Source organism: Bidens hawaiensis, unplaced genomic scaffold (genome assembly GCF_021521415.1).
Source record: "Bidens hawaiensis isolate Kalapana, Puna unplaced genomic scaffold, B.hawaiensis_p1.1 tig00043642_1, whole genome shotgun sequence".
In the NCBI taxonomy this organism is placed as follows: Eukaryota; Viridiplantae; Streptophyta; class Magnoliopsida; order Asterales; family Asteraceae; genus Bidens; species Bidens hawaiensis.
Window position 1 is genome coordinate 16,513 of NW_027497745.1, and position 25,779 is coordinate 42,291.

Consider the following 25,779-nt stretch of genomic DNA (forward strand, 5'->3'; position numbering starts at 1 on the left):
TGAACCCAAACCCAACTGTTTGCTCATTCAAGCAATTTACGAATGCTAATCCGACCGATTATCTTGGGTCTGAGGGTGCTACCACCCTCTTCCAATAGTTTGAGCACATGGAAAGCGTGTTCCTCCATTGTGCGTGCCCGGAAGAAAAGAAGACCACATACACCTCAATCATTTTCAAATTAAGTGCTCTTACTTGGTGGAATAGAAAAAAGTACACAAGAGGAGTTTATTTTATCGAGTTATTTTTAAACCTAATGTAATGACTTCATTTAAATCTCAAGTTTTATTATGAATGAGAATTATGGTTATTTATAATTGAATTCAATCTCTCATCTATTTATATTATGTTGTTTATTGCGCTATTTATTGTTATCACTTTTCAAGTGGTCTATGACCGGTTATTACCGGGACTATGTGCATGGTTATCTAATAGAACCGTATTTGTATCATGAACTACCTATGCCTGATTTCCTTCAAACGCTTTGTTTTAGAAATTGGGACTATGAACATGTGTTGTACATAGTTATCTAATATGAGTCATAGGTACAAATTTTATTTCGAAATTTTTATACATGACTACCCAAATCCCCCCCCAAAAAAAACCCACCTCATTCTCATGGCACTCTTTTCTCATCCGATTTTATAATCTTGATTTCAAGCCTCACCTAAATTATATTTCTTTAATCATGTGAGTCGTTTGTTGTGAGAACCTATCTATGTGAATACTTATTCGTGAATTTTGTTGTCATCTCAAATACTCCTATGCATTGAATGTGTAAATTATTAAATTTCAAAGTTTCCTCCATCTATTTATTTCATTTTGTTGTTATTACTTTTGATAGTTAACTTCAACCATTCGTTATGTTTTGCAAAGTTGTTTAGTAGTTATTTGTGATCATCAACATTCACTCATTTATTTAGTTTCATTTCTCTTGATCAAATAATTCCATTTAAATATTGATTAAAAAAGTTTCTTTTATCTTATTTTCGAACCCACACAACGGGACGAACTATATGCATCATGCGACAATCTAAATAATTATGAGTGCACGCATAATTATCGAAGTCCTCGCATGGAACTCATAGTGAATACGGTTGTTTGTCATAACCCAGAACCTAAGGTGATTTGGGTAACAGTACAAATATTGATGTGATAAGTGCCTGGTGGATACGCCACTCGTACATCCTATATATGCGCGTCCTTAACATATTTTCTGTTTGTAGCGTTATTCAGGCCACTCGAAGATCTTTGTTATAAAAAAGTAATAAAAAGTTCGCTTTCGACTCTTATTTTCTTCTTTATGTTATGGTTTTCTTTAATTTTGGGACGAAATTTCCAAAAAGTTAGGAATACTGTAACATTAGTTAATTTTCGAATCCGAAACTCGACCCGTTTTAAATTCTTGGTTTCATATTTTTTTCTATATATTATTTATTTTATTACGTTTTTTCGTTGCGCGTAGTCAAATCCATTTTTTTGTTCACTAACGAATTTTATATAACCATCAAGCATGCGCATTGTAACCCCTCAAGTTTCGTTTTACCCTCTTTTGATAACAACTAAACCTCAAGGACCGGTTTTGCCAATGGACCAAACTTTCTTTTCTTCTTCCTTCTTTCCGTAGCAACCAACACCACCACCCCATATTCTATTTGACCCGATAAACCAGCCTCAAATCATGGAAATTGACGTGATTACTTGTTTCTCATTAAAGGCACAATCAAACATTATGGTATTTCGTTAACTAACAGCAAATGAATCAAATCAGATCATTATCATTAACTTAACCGCGGAGTGATCTCGACGCTTTTGCCCTATAAATACATGTTAGAAATTCCATTTACGAGTCGTAAACCTTCCTCATATCATCACGAAGAAAACCCCCTATCAATATTGGTCCAGAAGCAGCTTGGAATCCCGTTTGACTTTGTGTTCTTGCTGTAAAGCCTAGCTTGTTGATCTCCACAAATTCCAACTCGTTTCATGTATTACGTACATGGGTTTGGATCGATTTTCAACGATTAATCTAAGCCCTCTGCCAATTTTATATGACAGAGGGTAATCCATTTTCGATTTGGGATTCTTGTTATTAGGGTTTATTATGGAATTGGGTTTTATTGAAGCATCTGTTTAAATTATTTTCGTTTCATTACCTTACCAAATTAAAACACCAGCTGGCTAGTTGTGTTGCGTTAGAGCCGTGAGCCGCCCAGGGACCCGGGTTCGAGCTCCTGGGTGCTCATATTTTTTGTATTTTTATACTTTTATTTTAAATTCATTTATACTCAAATTTCTTTATTATTACATAAATACAACATTGGATAAGTATTAGTTTGATAAACCGGATCCCAATTTTGCTATGTTTATTTTAATACATTGTTTCTTTTTTTGTCTTCTAAATAATAGATATAGATTACATACATACATATATATCCCTAATGTATATAAACGGACGTTAGTGTTGGACAGGAAACCATAACCATCTCGAAATAAGTAACCTCTTTAACTTGTTAATTTTTAATACTCGCTCTTATGTATACTATGTTAGATCCCATGTTACACATGGACGGAAAAAATATATAAAACTTCATATATATATGTGTGTGTGTGTGCGCGCGCGTGCGCACGCGCGCATGTTTGTGGTATATACATGTTAAGGAATTATAAACGTTAGGAAATCTAGCATTATTATTATTATTATAAGGTATCACATTGTTATTTTAATTAAAAGAACCCAACATACAAAGAAAAATAACAATTTAAAACATAATTCTATGTTATGCCACATATTTCTAACTTATACCATGAAACAAAAAAGACATATTAGTTAAAACTTCATCATCTGCAGAAGTCATATGTTGTAACTATAAAGCGTAAACACGTAGATGTTGTAACATAGGTCGTGTGCTATAAAAACTATTTTTATTGAAATTATAAAACATTTAAGTACACAACATAAAAAATGCTAAAAATAAGATTATAACAATGAGATATAATTATAATTTTTATTAACCCACGCGTTTAACAAAGCAACAATATAATCAAAATCTCGTGACTAAAACCACCATTTCAATCCAAACATCCAATCCAAACATTAATAAATAATTTCCCAAAATCCAAAAAAAATAAATAATAATAATAACAAAGTCTCAACATTAAAAAAAAGTAACAATGAAAACAATTAATTGTCTTTATTACTCAATAAATAATGATTTTAACAATTTATTTTGAAACTTTATTCAACATAAGAGTTAATGTTTGAAATTAGTGTTCAAATTAACACATGGAAATCATATAAATAGAAAATTAATGAGTTGGAAGCCTTTGTGGACATGCTAGTTGAATGCCATGTGGAAACCTTGTATTGCTTTGATAGTATAGTAAGATAAGATTATTATAAGGTATTACATTGTTATTTTAATTAAAGACAAATTGGAAATAAATAATCTCAACTTTTGTATATTGACTGATAATAATTCCAACTTTAAAAATCACTACCAGTGGTCCCAACTTTCAACTATTTTTGTCTCAATGGTCCTCCGTTAAAAAACACTTAACGCCGTTACGTTTTTCCCCGAGTTTCAAATCGATATTTTAGGGCTTTTAATCTATAGAACGATACGAGCCGACCGATGTAAAACTTATCTCAAAACGATGATTCAAATGACTTGATTTTTGTCAATTGGAAATTCAAACTCCCGAATTGAAACATTGTTTCGTCTCTTGGATCAGTGTTTCGAGATAAGTTTTACATCAGTCGGCCCGTATCGTTCTTTCGATCAAAAGCCCTAAAGCATCGGTTTGAAACTCGGGAAAAAACGTAATGGCGTTAAGTGTTTTTTAACAGATGACCATTGAGACAAAAATAGTTGAAAGTTGGGAACGCTGATAGCGATTTTTAAAGTTGGGATTATTATCGGTCAATATACAAAAGTTGGGATTATTTATTTCCAATTTTCCTTAATTAAATGAACCCAACATACAAAGATAAATAGAGAAAAATTACAATTTAAAAAATAATTCTAAATTATGCCACACATTTCTAACTTGTACAATGAAACAAAAAAGACATATTAGTTAAAACTTCATCATCTACAGAAGTCATATGCTGTAAACTATGAAACGTAAACATGTAGATGTTGTAACATAAGTTGTGTGTTATAAAAACTATTTTTATTAATATTATAAAACATTTAAGTACACGAAATAAAAATTGGTAAAATAAGAATATAACAATGAGATATAATTATAATTTTTATTAAACCGTGCGTTTAACAAAGCAACAATATAACCCACCATTTCAATGCAAACATTCAATCTAAACATTCATAAATAATTTCCCAGAATCCAAAAAAATAAAATAAATAATAATAACAATAACAATAACAATAACAAAGTCCCAAAATTTAAAAAAATAACAATGAAAACAATTAAGGCAAATTGGAAATAAATAATCCCAACTTTTGTGTATTGGGTGATAATAATCCCAATTTTAAAAATCACTACCAGCGGTCCTAACTTTCAACTATATTTATCTCAACGGTCCTCCGTTAAAAAATATTTAACGCCGTTATGTTTTTTCCCAAGTTTCAAACCGATATTTTAGGACTTTGATCGGAAGAACGATGCCATTCGACTGATGTAACATTTATCTCGAAACGGTGATTCAAATGACTTGAATTTTGTAAATTGGAAATTCAACGCCCGAATTGAAGTATTGTTTCATAGCCTGGATAACAGTTTCTAGATGAGTTTTGCATTGGTCAAATCTTATCGTTCTTATGATCAAAAGCCCTAAAACATCGGTTTGAAACTTGGGACAAAACATAACGGAGTTAAGAGTTTTTTTAACGGAGGACCATTGAGACAAAAATAGTTGAAAGTTGGGACCGATGGTAGTGATTTTTAAAGTTGGGATTATTATCGGCCAATACACAAAAGTTGAGATTATTTATTTCCAATTTGCCAACAATTAATTATCTTTATTGCTCAATAAATGACGATTATAACAATATATTTTAAAACTTTCTTCAACTTATGAGTTAATGATTAAAATTGGTGTTCAAATTAACATGTGGAAATTATATAAATGGAAAATTGATGAGTTGGAAGCCTATGTGGCTATGCTAGTTGAATACAATGTGGAAACCTTGAATTGATTTAATAGTATAGTAAAATAAGATTATTATAAGGTATCATATTGTTGTTTTAATTAAAAGAACCCAACATAGAAAGATAAATAGAGAAAAATAACAATTTAAAACATAGTTCTAAGTTATGCCATATTTTTCTAACTTATTCCATGAAACAAAAAAGACATATTGGTGAAAACTTCATCATCTACTGAAGTCATATGTTGTAAACTATGAAGTGTATACGTGTAGATGTTGTAACATAAGTTGTGTGTTATAAAAACTATTTTTATTGAAATTATAAAACATTTATATACACGACATAAAAAATGGTAAAAATATAAATATAATAATGAGATATAATTATAATTTTTATTAAACCTCGCGTTTAATAAAGCAAAAATATAATCAAACATCATGACTTAAACCACCATTTCAATCTAAACATCCAGTCCAAGTGTTCATAAAGAATTTCTCAAAATCCAAAAAAAAAATAAAATAACGAAGTCTCAAAATTTTAAAAAATAACAATACAAACAATTAATTGTCTTTATTAATCAATAAATGATTATTATAATTTATTTTAAAATTTAAAACTTTCTTTAACTTAGGAGTTAATATTTGAAATTAATGTTCAAATTAACATATGGAAATTATATAAATAGAAAATTGATGAGTTGGAAGCCTATGTAGACATGCTAGTTGAATGTCATGTGGAAACCTTGTATTACTTTGTTAGTATAGTAAGATAAGATTATTATAAGGTATCACATTGTTAATTTAATTAAATGAACCCAACATACAAAGACAAATAGAGAAAATAACTATTTAAAACATAATTCTAAGTTATGCAACATATTTCTAACTTATACCATGAAACAAAAAAGACATATTGGTGAAAACTTCATTATCTATTGAAGTCATATGTTGTAAACTATGAAGTGTACACATGCAGATGTTGTAACATAAGTTGTGTGTTATAAAAACTATTTTTATTGAAATTATAAACATTTAAATACACGACATAAAAAACGGTAAAATAAGAATATAACAATGAGATATAATTATAATTTTTATTAAACCGCGCGTTTAACAAAGCAACAATATAATCCAAACCTCGTTACTCAAACCACTATTTCAATGTAAACATCCAATCTAAACATTCATAAATAATTTCTCAAAATCCAACAATAATAATAATAATAATAATAATAATAATAATAATAATATAACAAAGTCTCAAAATTTAAGAAAATAACAATGAAAACAATTAATTGTCTTTATTACTCAATAAATGATGATTATAACAATATATTTTGAAACTTTCTTCAACTTAGGAGTTAATGATTAAAATTCTTGTTCAAATTAACATGTGGAAATTATAAAAATGGAAAATTGATGAGTTAGAAACTTATGTGGCCATGCTAGTTGAATACAATGTGGATACCTTGTATTAATTTAATAGTATGGTAAAATAAGATTATTATAAGGTAACACATTGTTATTTTAATTAAAAGAACCCAACATACTAAGATAAATAAAGAAAAATAACAATTTAAAACATAGTTCTGAGTTATGCCACATATTTCTAAGTTGTACCATGAAACAAAAAAGACATACCGGTTTAAACTTCATCATCTACTGAAGTCATATGTTGTAAACTATGAAGCGTAAATATGTAGATGTTGTAACATAAGTTGTGTGTTATAAAAACTATTTTTATTGAAATTATAAAACATTTAAGTACACAATATAAAAAATGCTAAAAATATAAATATAATAATGAGATATAATTATAATTTTTATTAAACCTCGCGTTTAATAAAGCAACAATATAATCAAACATCGTGACTTAAACCACCATTTCAATCCAAATATCCAGTCCAAACGTTCATAAAGAATTTCTCAAAATCCAAAACAATAAAATAACAAAGTGTCAAAATTAAAAAAAAAATAGCAATGAAAATAATTAATTGTCTTTATTAATCAATAAATGATGATTATAACGATTTATTTTAAAACTTTCTTCAACTTAGGAGTTAATGTTTAAAATTAATGTTCAAATTAACATGTGAAAATTATATAAATGGAAAATTGATGAGTTGGAAGCCTATGTGGATATGCTAGTTGAATGCCTTGTGAAAACCTTGTATTGCTTTAATAGTATAGTAAGATTTGAACTCGTAACTAAACGTTTTTTTTATTATATTAAACACATTTTCTGATTTAAGTTAAAAGATTTATAAACTAATAGATAAGTTGTAACATAAGTTGTGTGTTATAAAAACTATTTTTATTGAAATTATAAAACATTTAAGTACACAATATAAAAAATGCTAAAAATATAAATATAATAATGAGATATAATTATAATTTTTATTAAACCTCGCGTTTAATAAAGCAACAATATAATCAAACATCGTGACTTAAACCACCATTTCAATCCAAATATCCAGTCCAAACGTTCATAAAGAATTTCTCAAAATCCAAAACAATAAAATAACAAAGTGTCAAAATTAAAAAAAAAAATAGCAATGAAAATAATTAATTGTCTTTATTAATCAATAAATGATGATTATAACGATTTATTTTAAAACTTTCTTCAACTTAGGAGTTAATGTTTAAAATTAATGTTCAAATTAACATGTGAAAATTATATAAATGGAAAATTGATGAGTTGGAAGCCTATGTGGATATGCTAGTTGAATGCCTTGTGAAAACCTTGTATTGCTTTAATAGTATAGTAAGATTTGAACTCGTAACTAAACGTTTTTTTTATTATATTAAACACATTTTCTGATTTAAGTTAAAAGATTTATAAACTAATAGATAAATGAATTCTAACTCGTCAAAACGCAAGCTTTCGTCAATTTATAATAATAATAATAATAATAATAATAATAGTAATAACAACAACAACAATAATAATAATAATAATAAGACATGGTAATTATCCTTGTAAACGTAAAGTTGTATTCGGTTTTGTACCACTATTTCAACTTAAAATAAAAGAAATATTTAACGCGACAACAAATAACCCAACTCCGCCATTTAGCCATTTTCTTTATTGTACTTGTTCATTTATAACTCATTATGCACTTGAAACTAGGAACTTTTGTCGACGTATCCCGAGAAGCTAGACCGTTTCTATCTTAATTTTATCGCCATTCCATCTTTGTTAATCCACTCGTTAAGGTGAGTTTACATACCCATTTTTCCATCTTTTATATTTAGGGGTAGCATCTATACCCTATTCACTTTTCATATGTTTTATTACCTCATTTATTCAAAACACAATTCAATATATGTTTATGTGTGTTTATTGCATGCTCTATGATTATGCTTTACGTGCTTAAATGTTTATTTTATGTTTGATAGTTGGTATCTCATCCTCATCTAGTATGATCATACATTTACCCAAGTACATTGATTTTATATCAATAGGAACGGGTCCACATCTATTTAGTTGTTTACATTTTCATAAGACTTCTAATACTCACAATTTACATATGAATTGTGATTTACCTATATATATATATGTATATATATACAACTAAAACTTATGTATTCTCACCAACATTCGTGTTAACAAACTCTATTTTTATACATTCTATAGGTACAAGTAACTGATATTGTTCAAGATCGAAGATATTAGTTTTGCCTTGGGATATTTAAATACAAAAGCATGATGTGTTTGTTTTGTTCACTGAACTTGTGTTTAATGAAATTAAATAATTATTGTCACTTTAATTAGTGTCTTTTGAGCCACCGTCCAATCAATACGTTGCGCCGCGGCATGTTCCGTCGCCTGTGGTCGGGGTGTGACAAGATGTTACTTGTACAATAAGCAGAATGACATCTATCAAAATGCTTCAAACTACAGTTACTTGGTTTTGAGTATTGGTTAATTTCAGAATGTGCACGAAACCGAAATACCGAACCGTAATTGAAATAACCAACGTAGCCAAACAATACCCAACAACAAAACGACGGTTTGGTTTTGTATGTTTTTGAAACAAAAAACTTAACCGATTGGAATCGATCCCAATAAACATCAACGGTTTGGTTTTGTGTTTTTTAAAACCCAATTTTTCGGTTTGGGTTTGCATCATCTAACAGTTGAAAAAACGAAATCCAAAAGACTGAACCCAATTAAAAACCAAATGGTTTTATGACTTCCAATAAGCCAGCTTTTCAGTTTGGTTTTTATTTTGCATCTACAAAAAACTGAACCAATTGGAACCGTGCTGAATTGAAAAAACCAATTTTAGGTAATTCTTATAAGAAATTAATAAATGATGCAACATAAAAGTTTTATATCCAAAGTGTAATAATTTATTAATCTTTATTAGCAAAAATATGTAGGCCCAAAAATTGAAGCCCAAAATCATTATTTTAGGCCATTTTCTTCAACCAAAATTTTTTAAGCCCAAATGGTAAATCCTAAAAAACCAAAACCGTATCAAACCCATAGTGAGAAGCAAAAACCTAAAAAAACGATGCTATACGGATTTCAAAAACCCAAAAACCAAGTATTTCGTTTCCAATTCAGTTTGAGTCCATAATTGAGTAACCGACCCATGCACACCCCTAAATGAACTTATCTAAATTTAAGAAAGATGAACCAAAATGACCTTGTAGTCCTAATCTAAATGAGCAAATAAATAAAATATTTCCAAAAATAAAATATTTAAAAACGCGTTAGGATTTTACCATTCCCTTGTGTTAAGGGAATCGTCAGATCCAGACTTGGTTTTGCAATACGAAAGAATAAGATCTTGATCACTTGTGATGTAGTCATTATTCGTGTTGCAATCGAGATGCCATAATAATTGATCCTCAAATGATGTCATGAGCTCCCCACAAAAGTTCCACATAGCTGCTGTTTGATTTCTAAATGTAAAAAATAACTGATTCTCATATAGAAATATGAATGCTATTGGTGTCATAAATTCCGTCCTGGTAACTTCTATTATAACAAAATTGCATACCTAAATGAAAATAAACACATAGGTCAGACTTTTTATGTACAATTTAACGTAATGACATTACAGGTCCAATTAGGCATGTAAACGAACACGAACGAAACATGTTTGATGGGAGTCTTTTGTAGCAGGCTAACACTCCAAGAATTTAGAAGAGAGACAAGAACACTTTGAAACAATTTTCTAATATTATTCAAAGCAACTCACAAGAATTAAATATGCAATGGAAATGAACACATGATGGCCATGATCCTTATTTCTCAAAGACATGCATGCAACAACTACCTACCATGCTCCACTAACTACATGCATGATGCACCTACTTATAATTGAAACAACTAAATTAACATGTGCTAAAAGAAAAATAATAATTTAATGCCTTTCCAATGTTGCTTTTCGTTAATCAAAATCAATCCAATAGTATTGTGGGCCTTTTGCATATTCTCTTGGACTTGTAATTGGGCTCATTCAATGAATGGGCTGTTGGTGCCATGATTGGGCCTGCCTAAGCTGTAACATCTCCCTCCCTTTATGAACTGACATTGTCCACACTGTTAGCAAATTCTGGAAATTGTTGTTTTAGAACTTTCACATTTTCCCACGTAGCTTCTTTTAATGGTTTGTTCTCCCACTTAACTAGCACTTGTTGCACATTGTCACTAGTTTCATGATTATTAATGATTCGTTCGGGTAACGAAGCTATTTCTAGATCTAGGTAAATGTTCTTGAGGTTTCCCATCGGATAAGAAGTATCACCATAACTTTACCAGATAGATTTTTGAACCAGTAGATAAATCTAACTTATCAGCTACCTTTCCGATCCGTTCTACTATCTTGTAAGGCCCGTAATAACGATGAGCAAGCTTCTGATTTAACCGCTGCTGAACCAATGTTGGGCGGTACTTGTGTAACCTTAAAGAACAAAATCGCCCACTGCAAATTCTTTATCAGTTGGAAACTATTGGCATTTTTAACCATACGATCTTTGGATGCCGAGATGAATGATCACTGAAGCTTTTATTGACCCGGTATTAGTCGACCCGGGTACATAACCATGAATGGCTGTAACATCTCGTCCATAAACGGCTCGGAATGGTGACATGTTAATTGCAGAATGATGGATTGTATTGTATGAAAATTCAGCCAAATACAAGTAACGTTCCCAAGTTTTAGGTGTATCGGAGATGAAAGCTTGCAAATACATTTCTAGGCACTGGCTTACAACTTCCGTCTAACCATCCGTCTGCGGATCATACGCGTTCGAGTGCAACAACTTAGTACCCCGTTTGTTTAAATAGTTCCTTCTAGAAATGGCTAATGAACAAAGGATCACAATATGAAACTATTGTTTTAGGTAATCTGTGTAAGCGATAAGTTTCCTTCATAAATAATGTGGCTAACGATACCTCTGTGTATGTGGTTGGTAAGGAAATGAAATGAGCAAGTTTGGATAGTCGGTTAACGATAACCCTAATTACGATTTTACCCCTTGTGTTTTGTAAGCCCGCGATGAAATAAATGGATATATCGACCCAATGGTATACAGGAGTGGATAATGGCTGTAACAGACGATATGGTTTGTGATTTGGGGTTTTAGTGGCTTGACAAACTTGACAGGTTTTAATGAAACTGGTGAAATCTCATTTTAACCAAAGCCAAGTTATGAGTTTGCAAGTCGTTTAAACATAGCATTGACACCGGAATGACCGCCTAAAAAGACAAATGAAATACTTCTAGAATGCAGTGTCTCACATTAGAGATTGGTGGTATCAAAAGCCTTCCTTTAATATAAATCAAACCATTTTGGTAAACATGATGAGGAAAGGTTATCGGATCATCTTTAATGTTGGCGACCAATTGTCTTCCATTCTTGTTCAAAAGGTAGTATGAACGAAGCTCCTCGAGCCATGTGGTCGTCGAGTGGGAAATCAATAATAATGATGGAATAACGATATGACTTAATGCATCGGCCATATTGTTTCTTTTCTCGACTTGAAGTGAAGCTCGAAATCAAATCCCATAAGTTCTGTGCCCCATTTTTGTTGTTCTGGCGTTTGAATAACATATGTTAGGATATGCTTCAAACTATGGTGCACGATATCTTATGACCCAAGAAAGATATTTTCGAAACACTGAAAGTACACTTGGAAGGATTTTGATGTGCCGTGAGATGGTATGAAAAGTTGTTAGTTTTTCAAAAGAGTTTTGCTTCACACAAAGTCGTGTTTTAAATTTATAAAATGATTTTTATCTTAACTAGACCACACACATAGGCAAGTGTACTCATCGTATATGTAGTATAGTATGGCTAAGAACCAAGTATCGATCGACGGACACACATGTTTGATTTTTACTACTAAATCGTTGTATTTATTTTAACCAGAAGTAGACATCATAGTGGTTTTGTTTTGACAAGTAAATTTCAAAGGAGTTTAAAAACCTAAATTAAAGACAATATTTTGTACTTTTATATTTTTATAGAGATGATAGAGGATAAAATTGTACCATCTTGGTTAAAACTCATTTCAACTTGGTTTAACAATTAGTTAGTAAACATGTGATATAAACGTGCTTTGGTAATTAAATGTGGGAATAACACCTTATTCCTAAGTCATGCTATTCCATGATAGCTAAAGAAAGAGATATGCATAACTTCATGATCTCCAAAAAAACATCATTTTATCTAAGCAAGTTGGTATATTAAGTATTTATAAGGTAACTTACTTTAAAGATGAGACAATCCCTTAAATTGCTAAGTGAATTGTCCTTAATATTTTTGTAAAAATACATTTTGTAATATACTTAAAATACCAATTAATATTAGTTAATTAGTAAAGGATTAACCTTGAATGACCAAGTATTAACCCACACAAATCTTGAACAATTATAGAACTTTGTAATAACCACCCAAGAGTTGTTTATAATAGATTATGTTACACACTCACTTGACAAATAACCAACCAGTTTTAGTGGATTAACATCAACAATTCATTTGCACATCATTGTCAACGTTCCCATTTTAAAGATGATTAATTACTACTAATACTCTGTTTGGTCCACGTTTATATTAGGATCTATGTTTAATCAACCAAGGCCACACAAGAATCGCAGTTCCCCAGCTTATCATCAAGCTCGACACTTGGTGTCTCTTTTAAGATTTATGTTTTATAAACAAAGGCCTTACAAGAATGGCAGTTCCCCGACTTATCATCAAGCTCGGCACTTGGTGTCTCTTTTAAGAGTAATTTAGTATTTCTCATCATGTGATAATTGCAATATAATATTTACTTTTTATAAACCTATTACATGTTTAACCAGTATTATTAAGCCTTAGTTAAGAGTTATTATAAACCAAAATGATACCATGAAATTTTAGCTAATAATATGCATAATATTATACGCCAAAGTACTAGATACAAACATGATAAAATTGAAACAATCTAACCAATTTGGATGACTAATCTTGATGCCAAGGACTTCTTCCAAGAGCTTAATCTCCTTGATTTTCAAAAGATGGATGGATGGGATAATTCCCTTATTAATTGTGGTGAAAGGTGGTGAGTGAAAAGAATTCAATGAAGAATGCAAGGTATTTATAGGCTGATTAGGCTTCTCAACACGGCCCATGTTGATGTGAATACGATCGTGTTGAGTGTTTTGTTTGATGGTGTGAATTGCTCATTGTGAGAAAGTACAGCAGGAGAGAGGACACGGCTCGTGTTAAGCTCCAGAAGCTTCCATTTATCTTTTTCTCTTGTAATATCACTATGGGCGCGTTGATGTTAACATGGTTCTTGCTTTCATCAGTTTTTGTCTTTTCCTCTTGTACTTTCACCATGGGGTATGTTGGAGTTAACATGAGCCATGTTGTGAGTTCTGAATTTTGTCTTTTCCTAGTATGCTTGTAACATGGCCATGCCTTGCTTCAACATGGGGTGTTTTTAATCGGTTTTCATAGGTTTCTCCGTTTTTCTTCGTATATCAGCTCGTTTTATTCTTTAAAGCTATATTTATCTAGAAATAGAAATTATAAACATTAGTGGTTATTTATTTTAATATTATTGCTGATATTATGCCTATTTGAAGATATTTTATTGCTGAAAAGATGTATAAATTTATATACATCAAATCTCCCCACACTTTAACCTTTTTTGTCCTCAAATAAGCTCTGAACAAATTCTTCGAACAACACGTTTAATCGACCTTAGTGTTTTTTCTAATCTCAAACCGATGTTTTAGGTTTTTTATCAGAAAAAAGATATGAGTCGACTGATGTACGGTGATTCAAATGGCTTGATTTTTGTTTATTGAAAATTCAAACACCTGAATTGAAAAAATGTTTTGTCGTTTGGATCACTATTTCGAGATAAGTTTTATATTAGTCGACTTGTACCATTCTTCCGATTAAATCTCCTAAAACATCATTTTGAAATTAGGAAAAACACTTAACAACGTTAAGTGTTTTTTAATGAAGGTCCACTGAGAGAAAAATAGTCGAAAGGTTAGACCGTTGACAAGATTTTTAAAGGTGGTATTAATTTCAGCTAATACACAAAAGGTGAGATTATTTATTTTTCAGTTTTCTTCGAATTATGTATATTTTTGAAGTGGTTTATTGTTCATAATATATTCAAGCTAATTTTATGATATTATTAATCATAGGTCAAATACAAAGACAATGATTGTAAAATGTAGATCAACACTCACCTCTCTTTGCTGTCTTTTTCAACTTGCAATTAAATACAACTTCTCTTTCAAATGTCAATATCATCAATAAATATATATGGTTGAGTTAGTTTACAAATAACAACAAAATAAAAAATGTAAGAAGTCATAATTAATTGACACATGTCAATTGGGGGACCAAAGAGAAAAGTGTATAAAAGTAATAGTATATATTTTCTCTTTTCATATGCAAGTCATATGTCAATTCACCAATCATTTTAGAACTTCTATAACTTTTTCATAAGATATATTTTTTTACAAAAAATCACCATAATAACAAATGTTTTTTTTATCTTTAACATGATTATGAATTTGTTATATAAAAATTAAACAAATATTATGTCCTTGTGTCTTTTTGTTTTTTGTATCTTTTTTCATCATTGTCTCTTTTTTTTGTCACCGTGTATTTCAAATAATCAAAGTTTGTTTTTTAAATATTAATAGCATTGTTGTGTAATAATATGTAAATATAATGATAAAATATAGCAAACCATCCAATATATAAAACACAATGATAAATACATATTACGCAATAACCTAAAACATAAAACTCAATGGTGAATACATATAACACAATGATCTAAAACGTAAAACACAATAGTGAATACATATAACACAATAACTTGAAATGTAAAACACAATGGAAACTACATATTACACAATGACATGAACGCAATACTCTTTTTCTCAAATTAAGTTAATGCCACATGTCAATCTCGAACGAAAGACAATGAACGCATTACACAATTACTAAAACAAACAAAATGATAAGTAGAAAGACAAATGATGAGTACAAAGACACAATGACGAACTAAAAGACACAATGACGTAATGTTTGTTTTAAATGTTGTAAATATGAATACCAATTTAAAACACAATGAACAAATCTATAACAAAATACATAGAAAAAACCCAATTAAAAAACACAATGAACAACCAATAACACAATATATAAAGCCTCACTATTTTTTATTTTTATTTAACATTATGATACTTATATTAAAAATAAAAAAAACACTTGCTATTGTGGTGAACTTTAAAAAAAATGTTTTATGAAAAAATTATGGACGTTTTAAAATGACGGGGGAACTGACATGTGCATTGCATGCAGAAAGATAAAATCAACAAAAGTGGATTATTACCTAATCGGAATTGGAATTCAATTCCTTCAATTTCCTTAAAATAAAGGAATTCGGTCAGTTGGCATTCGGTTCAACATTACGGGTCAGTACGGTTCGACACTCTGGGTTAGTTTGCGCTCTGTTTGACTCCCCAGGTCAGTTAGATTCAACGCCCCATGTCAATCCGCGTTCGGTTTGACGCTCCAGGTTAGGTCATGTTCACTTCCACATTTAGCATCAACACGCGTTCGGTTCAACTGCCGACCCTAATGTGACCTGTACCGTCGGCACGAACACAACCTGAACACGTTACCAACCGTCGACTCGCACGCGATTCAAATCATTGACCCTAACGAGACCTGAAACATCCACTTGAATGCGACCTGATTCATCGACCCGAAAGTGTTCCAGAGCGTTGATCCGAACGCGACATGAAACGTAGAGCCAGACTGGTTCGGTTGACTCGAACGCAACCAAAATGTTGACCTGAACGCAACCTAGGTTCTTGACCTGAATGTGATGGGTTTGGATAGAGATGCAATGGTGTTCATCAAATGGTGATAGATTTCAATTCGTTTGTTATACGAAAACATCAAGAATGGAATTGGATTCCAAATCCTTTCAATCCCAATTCTTATTGGAATGTTCTGATTCCAAATCCAATTCTTTCCAATTCAAAATCCTAATCATATTCCAATTCCATTTCATTGTGCGAAACGAACACGTCCTTAGGGTTTTGAGGAGGGTTAAGTTTCTGAAGATTCCGATAAGGAGTTTTTCGGAGAGTGAGACGCTGTAGAGTTGGACATTAGTGGCGCGGTTGATTGTGGTGTCGCATTGTAAGTCGGACCAATTGCAAGGGTTTGGTTGGGTGGTGGGCCATAAGAGGGTGCAGTTAGCGACGACGGAGCCGAGGGAGAGGATCGTAGTTCGTTTGGAAATGAGATATGTGATGGGATTGAAAAATTGAAGGAAAGATGACAAAATTACCCCTCACATAAACCCTTAAACCCTTAACGACCAGATTTAACAGGATTAGTGTGGTTGGGTTTAATTTCAAGCGTAAACAAAACAAATGGAAGAAAACCTTCAAATTTGAAACTAACTAACTAATTAAAACTGCATATTTGATCAAACTACATGAACGAAAAACTGCAGTTCTCTCTTTAGTAAAACTAGTTTTATTGTTTGAGCACGAAATGCCTATTTTATTTGATGCCATAAGACAAGTACTATCAAAGGGGGAGTCTATAAGAGCATGGAATGTCTAGTACTTAGATATTGTGTTGTTAGGTCAAGATAGCATGTGATGTAGGAATATACGTTAAGGTCTAGCACAAAGCATCTTATGCGGCGCATAAGTTATGCGCTGCATAAGTTCCCAAGCAACCTATAAATAGGTTGTTTGGTCATTGTGTTCATTTGTCCTTCTGATCTCCTGGTTGGGATGGTCCACGTTATACCTTAGATTTACACTGTCATATTCAATGTACTTATCACTGCTATCAATGAATATGAGAGATGATTAAAGAGACGTTCTCAGGTTTTTCACTTCGTTATGATTTCCGCTCGTAGCGTCGTGGGGTAGATATGTTCGTGGATGTTCTTACACGTCACTCTGAAGACCCATCGTGGACTTTTAATTGGTATCAGAGCCTTGTTACTCATGATCTACCTAGAAAAGCTCAAAAACGTTCCTTTTATACACATTTTTGATCATTCAAGACGATGTAGCCGTTCAAACTTCACCAAAACTTCAGAGATTATCATATCATTGGTGTTGAACAATATACTCAAAAGTCAGATCCTTTTATCATAGTTTTCCCAAGAAATTTTGTCAAAAAACCTTCATGTGCAACTTATGCGCCGCATAAGTTATCCGGCACATAACTTATGCGTCACATAACATATGCGCCACATAACTACCTTGTAACATATACGACCTACAATTTTTGTTAAAATTTCATGCCGTATCCTTTCTGTATCACTTACATGTTGAAATGTCGAAAGTATAAGAGTTTACCTACTTATAAGATCATTTGGTTCATACATACTTATGTGTGGCATACAAGACTTAAATGTTGAAATATGAACATAAACGTTATCGTCATTTATAAGCTATAAATACTTGTACATTGAGTATTCAAGATCTTGTACTTGGAGATAAGACATGGGATTAGAGGATTGTTGGTTTTCCTATGAGATTGGATTGACGGATCAAATATAATGAGGTTAAGAGTTGATATCGGTGTGTTTGGGGATTCATCATGTATGGTTTTGGGAAATGGAATGAGATAGCAGTGGATTAAAGATTGTTGTTGACTCATGAAAGATACAAGACTTGATTTTCAAGCGGATGGTAATAGCCTTAAAAGTCAAATCATTTAAAGAGTTAGCCTTAAAACATCAAATCATTTGAAGAAGATTGGGAAAGCATAATGTCAAATGGGTCTTATATATTGATGATTGAGTTGATTGGTTGACCTAAATCTAAGCAATATCCAATAGGGAATTTGTTACAGCACGAAATGTCTATTTGTTTAGATGCCACAAGACAAGTACTATCCAAAGGGAAGTCTGTAAGAGCATGGGATGTCTAGTACTTAGATCTTGTGCTGTTAGGTCAAGATAGCATGTGATGTAGGAATATACGTTAATGTCTAACACAAAGCATCTTATGCGGCGCATAAGTTATGTACCGCATAACATATGTGCCGCATAAGTTCCCAAGCAACCTATAAATAGGTTGTTTGGTCATTGTGTTCATTTGTCCTTTTGATCTCTTGGTTGGGATGGTCCATGTTGTACCTTAGATTTATCACTTCTATTAATGAATATGAGAGATGATTAAAGAGACGTTCTCGGGTTTTTCACTTTGTTATGATTTCCGCTTGTAGCATCGTAGGGTAGATCTATTCGTGGATGGTCTTACACGTTACTCTGAAGACCCATCCTGGACTTTTATTTATTAAGTTATTGTAATTTTATTGTTATTATCATTTTAATTCCAAATTTAATGAGAATTTATTTTAGTTTTACATATTGTTTGACACTAATTTAATTTTTAAAATAATTAGTATTTTTGTATTTTAAAAATAAATTGAAACAAGAAAAACTGATAAACACTAGGACGACATCAATTCTTTTTTTTGGGTGGTGGGAAGGTTGACGGTAAGAAAGTTGAAAAATTTAGAGAAAAAAAACTATGCGTTAGCATTTAAAAAGAGAATATATATATATACATATATATGTATATATACACACACTTGTTTAATGCATCGCCTCTTCTTAAACGACTTGAAGAGATATGAGGATAACATGTATTCTTTTAAAGGCAAGATCATCATATCAAGTGCTGGGTGTGTGACCATACAAGAATTGGTTTCTGGAAACCCAAAATTATTAATTTTTTCTTCTAACATTTAAAAACACTAGCTTTAGAACTCGTGTGATGCATGAGATTTTTAAAAAGAAATACACTTAAGGTATATAAATTAAATTATTAAATTAAAAAAAAAGACTTAAATTTTGTCAAATTAAATGATTCATAAGTTTAAATTATATTTTCTAATGAAATATTCATATGAATACGTGGCATATTTTCTCACAATTTCATCATAAGCATTAAAAAGATGCACCTAATGATTTTATAGTTGTAATTATATATTTTTTAATTGAATATCGAATTTAATAAACGATGTTAAGATGTTTCATTATGAATGACATAAAAAAACACCATATATAAAATTAGCATAAATATAACACGCTTTTGTATTACAGTTTTAAAAATTATTGATGAAAACTCCATAGAGGTTGAATAAATATGTGAAAGTAAAATTATTATTCATTAATAATTTCTTCTTATCTTTACCATATTAGATCTACAAATATCATTCATTGAATTCTATCACATTCATAGCTCCTACACTCATAAGTGTATATAAATTCATTTAATAAAAAAGATAGATCTGATTTCATTAAAGATATAAATATTTTAATAATAATAACATAAATACCTGCATATTTTTAATTCTTATAATTTAGTTAATTAGTTATTTGATTAAAGAATGAATTGGTATGCTTTGATTACACTCACATAAATATGTTTTAACTAAAAGTAGAATAATAATTTGAGCGGGAAATTTAGGTCATAAATGAATCTTCAAGTGACATGTGTCCTCAATTATTTTCTTTTATAGGTAGATTTGAAAATAAATACCTATAAAATTTAAAAACCCAATAATTATTTACAACCCAATAATGCTTTTAAGTCCATATACCTTTCTATAAAACCAATCCAAGCAAACCCAATATTAAAAACAAAAAAAAACCAATATTTATATAATAAACTAGCATAGAAAAGAAATTACAAAATTTAGTTTGACTATTCAACTGCCGACTGAACTGAAAAACTTTAGGCCGCCGCCCATCAGGTTTCAGTCGATCGTTGTGAACTTTCTAGTGACAACTGATAACTGTAATTGGTGATTGGGAACCAGTTATATGGTTTGTCCATTCTCTAAGGCTAAGGGTAATGGTCTCGTGATGGGAGGCGTGAGAGGCCTGGCGTGGCCACCTGGTTCGCGAACACCGCTACCATCTTGGCGCGGATGGGGGCGCGGTTGGCCGGCGCGGGGCAGTCCGCGTGGGGAATATAGCCGTTGGGGTGGTTTTTTAAAAAAAAGTTTTTTTTTTGTTTAACCTATAAATACCAATCCACACACTCCATTTTAATTAAAACTCACCCCATTCTCTCTTATTCTCTTAAAAAACCATACTTTCCCTCTACCAAAACTATATTTCTCTCCATTTTTATAAATAGCATCGTCTTCATCGTCTTCGTCTTCCAATTCTTCCGAAGAAGACGAACTCATTTGTCAAGCGGTTCAAACGACGATAAATTTTTTGATCGATCAAAGACGCCCTCGAGCCCCATTATTCCGGCAACCACGTCTTCGTGATCGAAAGACTGCTAATGAAACTTTGATACGTCACTATTTTAGCCCCGATCCCGCATATGGTGAGAAAAGTTTTAAAACTCGTTTTCGAATGACTAGACGATTATTCATGCGTCTAGCAAATGACTTGCCGGAGCACTTTGAGTATTTTCAACAAAGGGATGACGCTAGAGGTCATCCCGCGTCATCCCGAGTTCACGCCTACTCAAAAAATTACCGCCGCTCTTCGGCAACTAGCGTATGGTTTTGGCTCGAACATGTTGGACGAGTATATCTACAAATGGCTAAAAAGACCGGACGCGATTCGCTTAACCACTTTTGTAAAGGTATATAGTTTTATTTAAAATTTTATTATTTACATTTATTTATATAATTTTAAATAATTATATTTAGGGGTCATATCGCTATACAAGCGGAGATACTTACGTAAACCAACAATGTATGATATCCAACGCATATACGAGGTGCACGGTGAAAGGCATGGTTTCCCCGGGATGCTCGGTAGCCTCGATTGTATGCATGTTGGTTAGGCTATGTGTCCTACTGCTTGGCGAGGTCAATTCCACCGAGGTGATCACCCCGGCCCTACTATTGTACTTGAGGCGGTGGCGTCACAGGATCTTTGGTTTTGGCATGCGTTCTTTGGGGTTGCCGGGTCAAATAATGGCCTTAATGTTATCGATCAATCACCGATATTCGATGACCTTATCGACGGGGTTGAACCCCCTCAGGCTTTTTTTGTAAATGGAGAACACTTCAAGTACGGGTACTACCTCGTTGATGGTATTTACAGCGAATGGGGGACACTAGTTCAAGCTTATGCGTCTCTGACAAACGAAAGTACTTCACGAAGAGACAAGAATCGGCCAGAAAAGATATTGAAAGGGCGTTTGGAGTCTTAAAGAAAAAATGGACAATATTGGCGAATCCAATAAAATTTTGGACAAGGGAGAAGATAACGGAAGTCGTCTACACGTGTGTAATCCTACATAACATGATACTAGAAGACGAGGGTCACGCTATTTGTCAAAACTATCAAGGTGATATTCCAAGACAAGAATCGACGATCACCAATGAACAACGACTCGACAACTTAAATATCATCAAGAGCCGTGAGATAAACGACAACCTTTGGCATGAGTTGGTTGAGCATTTGTGGGATAGAAGACCCGATAATCTTGTATTAGACTAGTAATATTTTAAATTATTATTAATGTAATGTTTTATATTATTATTAATGTAATGTTTTAAATTATTTAAAAAAAATAAAAAAAATTCAATCAGCCCGGATCACCTGGACCACTACATCCTTTGGGGCTTGATCCTGGGGCTTGATCCTGTGCCACGTCACCGCCTACGTGTCGTAAATATATTGGATCACTTGGGCTTGGATCAAGCCCCACTACCCTTAGCCTAATAGTTATTGGTTATTCATTATTAATTGGTTAATAATCAACGATTGGGAGTTTGCTCTTAGTTAACTATTGGTTTAAGGCTCGACAATTGATTTGGTATTCCCTCAAAAGCTTTCAGGGAAGAAAACAACTACTGACAACGAACTGAAACCAATACTATATCTTGGAAACAGACATGTATCTACATGAGATTTGTTTTAAGGGAGTATCTAACACGAGTTTCAACCACGCTCGTTTTTTTTTTATTGACGGGTTTAAGATAAGAACCAAATGTTTGATACAAGTATTTTAGAATAAGTACCATAGATATTTAAAAACATTAACTATATCTTGAAAAACTACGCGTTAAAAGGACAACAAAAGACTAATGCATCAATATATGTTTTTCCCTTTATAAAAGGCCAACATCCATGGCCAATTTTCTTTACCTTTTTACCTAGCATAGGAGGAACAATCATCTTGTTTAGATAGAATAAACAAAGTCGTTTGGATTTTGAGGTGGTGGAGTGTGGGGTCTTCGTGTTGGTGATGTACAGAAATCAAAGGGAAAAATGATCACATATAAAAAAAATAAGATAATGAAATAAAACAATGAGTAACGTGCACTTTTTTGTTTATACAATGCACTAACTATTGTAAAATCATCTTTCATCAGACAAAAGGTTAAAACCTTGTGTTTTCTTGTTTCATTAAGGTTGTACTCCCTAAGTTGAATATGTTAACATCTAATAGTTAGGGGTATCATGTGATTTGCACAGAAGGATAGCATTTTCAAAAGCATCATCATCTTTGACATATTGATATATGAAGTAAAAAACAATCGTACAGACAAGGGAACATCGATAAGGAAGGGACGATGTGATGTATTAACCCATAAGCTATCTTGTAGGCGCTATCTCATACATCGATAGTGGTTTTTATTCTTAAAATTTAAATATGTGTGCGCGTGTGCGTGTGTACACGCACATACGCGCTTATTGTTTTTTTACTTTCTTTTATCTGTTTGGTTTGGATAGTATATAAAAACTACAAAAAAACATGAATCGTTATCTATGGTCACCACGTTGATGCTACACACCGCACTAACCTAGAGACGTCCTCTTGATCAAGAAGTGACTACCATTACCACCTACTACCATTATAAGTCCTAATTATAATTTATCTCTAACAAAAATATAACTCATAAAAGGTTTAATCTAAGCTTATAAGAAGCCTATTTGAGGTTCTCTCATTAAAGTTTTTATGTATGGCCCGTTTTAAGATTATATAAATCGTTCAGATAATTATCAGTTTGGTTATTTTATAAATTTCTACCGATCAACTCAAAATGTTCAACCAACGTTAAACCAAATTACGATGCGAGACACCCAAAAACAACGTAGTTTTGATTAAATAAGCGTCATCGTAGTTCATTTAGTCTTGCTTATTTTATGTCATTTAAACTACAAACTGATTATTATTATTATAGGAACTTTCGAGTTTTTAGAGCATTCACATCTCTTCCCCTATCTTCAAATATAAAATTACACTAAAACCACTATATTTTCTTTCTTATTTTCAATCAAATAATATTTTTTTTATACATTTATTATTATCTTTTCTCTATCATTCACTCACAACCATTTTCAAAAAGTATTAAAAGTTATATGAGGTAAACAGTAACTTTTCAAATATACAGAAAAATCATGGCATTTTCTCCCTCATCCACTCGCAACACTCTAAACCACTCCTTGCAATATAAAAAATACCCCTCACAAAAAATGAAGGATAAAATGTGAATCCTCTTGCGCCGTATATTCTCTGTCCGTGTTAATATTTCTCTTCCTTGTTAAACTTAGTCTCTCTAGCATCATATTGCTCTAATGTAAAATGAAGCAAATTGCTCTATGTAAAAGAGGGTCCTGATCATAATATGTTTATAACATAAATATCGATCATAAACGCAAAATGATGACGTATATATGTCGACGACTTAAGGTAACTGTTTAACCTCGCATAAGGTGAAGTAAAGTTTCCTAAACTTGCCTAAGATGATGTAAGTTTCCTAAGCTTACCTAAAGTGATGGTATCTAATCTAACCTAACCTAAGATAACATCTTTCATCACGAAAATCGAAAAAGATGGTTCAATAACACTCTCATATTAAAGAATGGCAATATCAAAATGGTCTAATAAACTCAACCCATAAATCTTAAAAGTTATTTGGTTAAAGGCAAGATGATGAAAAGCGACGTGTGACAATTATGCCAGGCTAATATCTTGCGTCAAAGGAGTTAGCTTTCACAAACACATGAAATCCCGCTTATCAAGAATGATGGAGAACTATAAAGAGAAATGAACCAATGAATATTTTTATTATGTCTGTTTTTTAATTTGTACATGTATTATAATAGTGATTCTTTTGTTAGCATGATGTCTTTCATATAGACTGATATAGTGGAAACCTTTTTACAATCACTAGGTCTTGGAAAGTATTTAATTACATTTTAAGTAGAGAAAGCATGTATTCTACTTTGCTTTATACTTTTAGTAATAATAACTTGTATTGAGGTTTTATGCATCTTATATTTAATCCAATAAACAATTAATATTTAGAAGGCTTTTGATATGACTGCATATGACTAATGAAGATCTCAACAGTCAACGATACATCGATCTCAAGCGTCTTAAGAGAAATTGTTATTAATTATGACCCTAAGATGTGCAATATTGGTTCAGTTCATTTCCATCACAAAGAAAAGAAGATTGATTACTACAACGTTGTGAAGAGACGATATATATTTTGGGTTTCGTACATCCATTTTAAAGAAAACTGCAACGGAAGAGTTGGAAATACAAGCCATTCCTTATTCAATTGTAACATCTAGAAAACTTTCGTGCCATTTTTAACAACTTTAGAAGTTGAGGAACCAAATGTTAATTTTTCCAAACATGAAGTACAGAGCCTAATCTGTATTTCTACAAAAGTTTGAGTGAGACGAACCGTCTCGTTATTAGAAGGTCCGCATATAATCAACCCCAGACATGCGGTTTTCTAGACACTGACTTTTGAGACGGGGCGGGCCGCAAATATGAGACGGATCGTCTCATAATTAAACAGTCCATCTAATCGTCTGTGTCAACAAGACGTGTCACGACTCGATTTTCGACTCAGTTAAGCAAGTTCGCCTATAAAAGGGGAGCATATCACGTCCATATCATGCACAAAACATCTGATAATCATACCACGCTCTCAAAGCAAGTTTGTTTAGTATTCTTAGTGTTTCAAGTGTCCATAAGCAAGTGTAAGTTGATCAAAGGTGTTTAAGATTGTAGGAAGCTTTGATCAAGTATCTAGAAGAATTAACAATCATTTTCAATCCATCCTTAGGTTCTGTTTAAGCATGGAAGGACGGTAGATTCATATTAACACTCGTCTAAGTTCGTTATTATGTTTTAGCGA

The 25,779-nt window shown here is 31.9% G+C and overlaps 1 protein-coding gene across 1 annotated transcript; it reads left to right on the plus strand.

Annotated features, from left to right (window-relative positions):
- The first annotated feature begins 21,455 nt into the window (after positions 1-21,455).
- On the plus strand, positions 21,456-21,824 carry LOC143594441 (uncharacterized). Its single transcript, XM_077073760.1, has one exon. It carries the CDS (start codon positions 21,456-21,458, stop codon positions 21,822-21,824), a length of 369 nt encoding a protein of 122 aa, XP_076929875.1.
- Positions 21,825-25,779: the final 3,955 nt, after the last annotated feature.

Bases quoted from the DNA above. Each gene is read 5' to 3' on its own strand.
- LOC143594441 (XM_077073760.1), top strand. From the start codon at position 21,456: ATGTGTCCTACTGCTTGGCGAGGTCAATTCCACCGAGGTGATCACCCC.